Here is a 6,648-nt window from a genome sequence, read left to right as displayed (position 1 = left end):
AAAGCATGTGTGAGGGGGTAGGGGGAGATGGGAGGGAGCAGGAGAGCGTCCCAAACAGGTTCCACGCTCGGCGCGGAGCCGGAAGCAGAACTTCCAGGAGTCTGATGTTCAACCCACTGAGCCACTCAGGTGCCCCTGCACTACTTATTTCTGATCACTTTAACATGTGGGTGGGTCTCAGTCTGTTAAACTTCAGGCAGTCCTTCCCTAATTACCTGGCTCAAGGACCCTGCAAGACAGCGGGCTATTTGCACCCAGTTATTGAAATTACTTCCTTGCTTTTACCTCTAGGGGCCTTGCCCATCTTGTTTACACCAGATCCAAGAGTGCTCAATATTTGTTGAATGAATATTCAAAGTTCCAGGAACACTTGAGGAGCTGCTGAAGAGTTTCACGTTAATTGCCTATTCATCCAGTTGCACATCACAAAAAAGGTGGGTGGGTGGTCTGATCAGTAGTGCCTTTTCCTAGCTCCACTTCAGCTCCACTGTTAATTCTTCCAAAGTTAGCCTTCTGTCCAAAGCTCCCACAAAAAAATTCTTGTCAGTGGGTTTTTTGGGGAGGGGAGATGGACTCTTTGCTTCAAGTTTCACATAAAAATTCACATTATATCCCTCCTTCCTGATTAGAGTTGTTTAGTTGTGTGTAGATTTGACTAGCATTCAACTCAGTCCTCCCAACCACTGAAAAATCTGTCCTCTTCTTGAGACTCGTTTGGGCAGAGGAAGCGCAGGTTCTAATGGGAGGCACCATCCCTTCCCCATTAGCTAGAAAGTGCCAGACACAAGTGTGGGGGCCACTGCCCTAAACATCAAATTTATTGTGCTGTTCTTACATTCCAAACCCAACCCCCTCTCCCCGTGGGGGTCAGCAGAGGGAAGGATTTTCACAGTACCTGCATGCCTCCCTGCCAGACTTCCCCCTCTTAACCCTCAGTCCATTTATCTGTGGTCGCTGAAACGCAGCGAGGGACAAGGGCTGAGGAGAAATGGAAATCTCTTTTGGAGAACAGGAGGAAGAGGCCAGAGAACTTGCTACCCGCCCCCCCACACCCGAGAACAGTCCACGCCATCCAGCCCAGTGAGCTGGGGGGAGAGGACGACGTCGGCACCCCCAGCACAGCTGGGCTTGCTGCTCGGAGGCCAGAGGTGTAGGGAGGGGGCTGGGGCGGCAACAGAGGAAAAGCGTTCTTTGCAGATCCATGAAAGGAAACTATTTTTTGGAGCCAAAAAGGAAAGACCTCGGGATACTTTCCTTTCCCCCCAGGTCCTTAAGAGCAGTGGGCAGCTTCTTCACACTTTCTGTTCAGGGGGCCACTTAGTGGCTGGGGGAACGGGCCTTGTGGAACAGGTACACAGAACGCTGGAAGCCTGGGGAGAGAGTGTGCGATCAGTAGGGCTGGCGGGACTTCAAGACTCCACGGGATCTGCATCCTCTCTGCCAAGACCCCCCTCACCATCCGCGGCCCCCCATCCTCTCCCGTCAGCCAGCCTTACCTCTGGAGGTGTTGTGGGGTGTAGCCACGAGCTCATAGCTGGAGAAGCCCACCTCTGGGGATGTCAGGTAGGAACTGAACTGCTCTGGCCTCAGCTGGATTCGATAGTAGTTCTTATAGATTGTTTCCTAGGGAGAAGGGCAGGGGACCACTTCAGCTTGCTGGCTTCTGCCCTGGTGAATGATGCCCACCCTGGGGAACTATTCACCTTGTTCAGAAAGTACTTCTCTTTCTGTTTCCTTGAGGCCTTTCTTGCCCCAACTAAAGGAAGGATATCGCAATATCCACCCGAATCCCAACTCACCGTGAGAGTCTTTCTCTTGCCATAGGATGACCAAGGTTGGGGCTCTAGGACCAGGATGCCCCCAGGATGCAGATGCCGATAGATCCGGCGAAACATGCGCTTTAGCCCCTCATCTCCCCAGTTCAGATGCACCCACTTGGTGAGGCTGAGGCAGAGCACCACATCATACTCGGGTGTTTGGGCCTCCACCAGCTCATCTCGATCCAGCACATAGTTACCCTGAAGCAAGAATTGGGGGCAAGGTCAACAGAGGCAATAAAAAGAACCACTGCCCCCCCCCAACCTGCTCTGCAGCCTCTATTTTTTTTTTTTTGAATTTTATTTATTTATTTGACAGAGAGAGACACAGCGAAAGAGGGAACACAAGCAGGGGAAGTGGGAGAGGGAGAAGCAGGCTCCCCGAGGAGCAGGGAGTCCGATGCAGGGCTCGATCCCAGGACCCTGGGATCATGACCTGAGCCAAAGGCAGATGCTTAACGACTGAGCCACCCAGGCGCCCCGCTCTGCAGCCTCTAAGACAGAAAGTCCTATAGCCTTACCTTAGCCCTTGGCCACAACCTTCTCTGACACTTGTCAGACTAACTCCCAAATGGTGCCCTCTTGAGTCTCATTTTCTTGCTTTACACCCTCCTGCCCCTGCTTTCTGTTGGTAGTAAGCCAAACATAAAAAGGGAGCATGGATAATTTTAAATTGAGCAAATTACCCAAGAGGTCTCCAAAACTGGGGTGAAATTTCAAAGAACAAGGGTTCTCCCGAGACTCCATCCAGTACTTAATCCCACCCCACAAACATTAAGCTGAGTGACTCAATGTTATGCAGAGGGACTTAACCCAGGTTTGAAAGGGAACCAACCTGTGGTTCCTTCCCTGGAGTTGGGGCTGGCAAAGTTCCAGGCCTATTTCCTTTCTCGGGGAGAAGTAAAGAGCCCCAGCCCTTAGGAAACCTTTTCTAGATGATAAGCTCATCAACACCTTCTGCAAAGTCCATTCTTGCAGGCTTAACCCAACCCGCCACCACCAACTGTTCCTGCAGATGGCCGAACCGGAGTGTTCTATGGAGAGCTATGTGCAGTCAGGGGACAGACACTCTGAAGACAAAATACCCTCCCCTCTTGCAGAGGACTCTGACTCTTACCTATCCCACTATCTAGGGTCAACATGAGGTTGACCAAGCCACTTGGGGTTCTGACCACCAACATTCTTCAACCAACTCTGGATCAAAGTCCCTATCAAAATATTAGGCACTACCCTAAATCCTGCTCCCACCCCAAGGCATTCCGTGTCTGACACCTATCCCTTCGTGCACCACCATTCAGTGCGCTGGAGGACAACTTTCCATCTGGATCAAGTCTCCGAGTGAGCAGCAGCAGCAAGCAAGGGAAGGCGGACTAGTCTGGATTACAGTCCAGGCCGGAAGCAGGGCAAAAGGAGTCCAACCCCATCTTGGGGCCAGTAGTCATGACAAAGGAGCCCAGGTTAGAGCCCCTACCTTTCCAGGTTATAGAAAGGGAGACATTCAGCAGTCATTCACAGATTCAGACCCTTGAGGATCTGGTTCTAGCAAAGAGTACATGCAGAAATCTCTCTGTGTCTTAACTTCCCTGGGTCTTGTTCCCATTTAATCTCATCTTCACACCTGGCCCCTATCCCAAGAGCCTTCGGACCCTCTTACCGTGACGAAGACAACATTGTTGGGGAAGACTGATGTGTCCGCTCCATCCAAGGGCACTTGGGGTGCAGCAATGGGACCCCGGCTGGCTGTCAGTGAGGCTGGGAAGCAGCTTCTCTTTCGGACGGTTACAGTCCCTTCCTCACTCTCTGCCCCTGGGTCCCCCTCAGAAGTCTGGGATGGCAGACGCAGCTCCTCAGACAGGTAGTGTCGAATATTTTGGCGGGCCGAGTGGATGAGCCGGGAATCGATATCCAGGCCCACCATGCGAGATGGACCCCACTTACAGGCAATGCTCAGGGTCAGATGGCCCACATTGCAGCCCAGATCTAGGACGTCCCGACCCCGAAACCACTCAGGCTTCAACACTCGAAGGCGCCCATCCTCACAGGAAGGATTGCGGTAACCATAGTACTTGCAATAATTCCCATACTGGAACTTGAGCTGTTGCTTTTTGAAGCCTGCTGCAGGTAATGGGTGGAGGTGGTGGTGGTGGTGGTGGTGGTGATGGTGGTGGTGGCGGCCTCCCCCACTCCCTCGGCCCTTTTCCTTGGGACCCTGGCCTCCACCCCTAGCCCCTGCCTCTGACTTGCTGGAAGTCCTGCGACGTTTGCGATGTCGTGAGGAGGAAGACGGGGGTGCAGAGGTAACTGAGGCAGCTGGAGGGGCTGAAAGGGAGCCTGAGGGACCCTGTAGGGCAGACGGAAGGGGAGACACGACCTCATCCCTGCAGTTGATGGCTGTGTTGAGTTCATAGGGCTGGGGGGCATCCCGGTTCTGGCCCCTATGCCGCTGCTGCTGTGTGGTGCCCTCCCCATGGAGTGAGGGAGTGAGGGGGGCTGTGGGGAGCACAGAGTGGCTATCATTCCCTCCAGTTGCCTGCTGCTGCTGCTGGTGGTGCTGTCCCCGGTGTCTATGCCGCTTCCGAGCAGTCTTGAGTGGCGATGCAAGAACTACCTGGGCCTCATCAGTGCAAGTATTGAGACTGAGCGGGTCAGTAATATCTTTGGGGATGAGGATTTCCACTGGATCTCGCCCCTTGGCCGGAAGTGGAGATGACTTAGGGGTCTCTGCATTGAGTGCGCGGCTCACTTCCTCATCCAGGAGACTATTCAGGTTCAGTGGATCAAAGATATTGCCCCCCAGGAGAAAATTGGAGGGTAACACAGAATCACAGTCCGAATTAACCCGCCTGCGCCTCTTGAAGGCCGGATGTTTGAAGCCTCCACCACCTCCCCCTACGTTACAACTATTTCTCCTCTTGCCCCCGCCTCCCCCAGGGGGCCGGTGGGGCTGATAGCCATTTCGGGGTCGAGGAGGGGCAGGGGGGCCCAGCTCTGTTCCGCCCCCTCCCCGTCGCTCCTCCCCCACGTCAGGGGGAGCGGCTCGCCCGTGGGGATCCGACAAGCGGGCCTCCCCATGCGACTGCGCCTGGGGGCCGCCCCCTCGTTGCTGCTGCGACTGGCCTCCCCGAGTGGATGTAGCCCCAGGGTTCTCCTTGCCAGCCCCAGAAGCCGGGGCCCCCGCCGACTGTGCGCGCGGGCCCAGCCCACGCTGCGTCCCGCCGCAGAGCTCCCCGGAGGCGGCCTCTCGGTGCGGTTGCACCGTGGGGCCGCCCCCTCCGCCCGACTCATCTTTGAGCGGCGGCGGCGGGGCCGGCACCAGAAACGGCTCCTTCTCCGCCGCCATCTCGATCATTTCCTCCCCTTATTCCGTCCCAGTCGAGGGCAACGAGGGGGGGGACTGGGGGCTTAACCCCCCTCCCTAGAGCCCGCTCCCTTCCCCCCTTCCCCGAGTGCGCGCGCAGCTCTGCTCTTCTCGCCTAGTCTCGCGCCCAAGCGCCTCCCCCGAAGCGCGCCCCACTCGCCCGCGAGACCAAAACAAGATGCCCGCGAGAACCGAACTCGAGGAATCAACCGCGCGTGCGCCAACCCCTTTCTCCTCCACCACTACCGCTTCGTCGCGAGCGCGCACTGCTAAAGCGCGTTCCTCTCGCCCCTGAATCACGCATGCGCACTCCGCCACCACCCTGGTTGCGCGCGCATGAGTACGAACCAACTTAACGGCTCCGGGAGTTTAAATATAGCCCACCTCAGCCCCCCCCAAAAAGCCCACCACCCCAAACTGACACCCTACTTCCCTTCGCAGCTATGTCCGTCCCTACTGATATCCTTTGTCTCTGCCGCGCGATCCCACCCACCGTAGGCGGGGGACGGGGAGCTGGTGTGAAAAGGTCTCCTTGACACCCGACCCTTGTTCCTGAGGAATGAGTCTCAGCGGTCTCCGCCCGGCTCTAAACCCAGCAACCTCCCTACCCCGCCTCCTTCCTCCCCCTAGCGGGCAGCGCCTGCGCACACCCTTTTGGGCTTGCGCGGGTAGATACAGCACGTGCTGGAGCTAACGCCCCGCCCTGCACCCTAGGGGCGGGGACTGTTACGTCGCTTCCTCAGATTTGGTACACGCAACGTGCGTCAGCACGACTTGGAGGGGGCGTGTCCAAAGAATGGGGCGGACCTCATGAATTATTCATAATTTGGTCGCCTTCCTCCCCATTACCCCCTACTTAGAAAGGCTTCCGAGGGAACGGAGGGTGAGCCTAAAAGTAGAGGAAGGGAAGGAGAGGAGCGTACAGACAGTTTTCCTACGAACTGTTCTCAGTAAAATACAATAAGTCATTGTAACTCACCCCCCTGGGAAATATTCTCTGCTGAACTGAAAAAAAAAAAAAAAGGCACTAAAGCAGCCGATCTTGTCCAACTTCCTCTTCCCCCGAAATGGCCGAGTTGTTCTCTCGCTCCTCCGCCTTACCCCAATCGCGATCACCTGGGGACACCACGCCCTCCTCTCCGCCTCCACACCCACAACCCTGGCACCAACACCTCCTCCCACCACCCGACGCCTGCGCGCGAGCCCCCAGCCCGCGGACTGCGACCCGACGCCCACCACAGCCACCAATAGCAGTACATTCACTACCACCACCGCCACCTCGCACGCAGGCCTTCCCAAACACACGCTGTCTTCACGCAGCCTTATATAAAAACGAGTGTGGGCGGGGAAGAGGGTTCGGCCTGCTTTGGGCCCCCTGCCTCGGCCAATGGGGAAGAAGCTATTCGGCGCCCTTTCCACAGGGTGCTAAAGTGGCGCGTTCTCCCTGCCAACAGAGGTTGGGGAGTGGGTCCT

General features: G+C 56.3%; 1 protein-coding gene across 1 annotated transcript; it reads right to left on the bottom strand.

Moving 5' to 3' along the window:
• Nucleotides 1-168: 168 nt before the first annotated feature.
• Nucleotides 169-6,451, bottom strand: MEPCE (methylphosphate capping enzyme). The gene is made up of 4 exons (XM_032431140.1): nt 3,472-6,451; nt 1,800-2,018; nt 1,497-1,623; nt 169-1,370 (listed from the first exon to the last, which is right to left on the bottom strand). Exons 1-4 carry the CDS (start codon nt 5,164-5,166, stop codon nt 1,318-1,320), a joined length of 2,094 nt encoding a protein of 697 aa, XP_032287031.1. The 5' UTR covers nt 5,167-6,451; the 3' UTR covers nt 169-1,317.
• Between the last annotated feature and the right edge of the window lie 197 nt (nt 6,452-6,648).

This window comes from Phoca vitulina, unplaced genomic scaffold, assembly GCF_004348235.1.
Source record: "Phoca vitulina isolate PV1807 unplaced genomic scaffold, GSC_HSeal_1.0 scaffold45, whole genome shotgun sequence".
In the NCBI taxonomy this organism is placed as follows: domain Eukaryota; kingdom Metazoa; phylum Chordata; class Mammalia; order Carnivora; family Phocidae; genus Phoca; species Phoca vitulina.
Note: the sequence above shows the minus strand (reverse complement) of the source record. Positions and strands in the feature narration are given on the sequence as shown.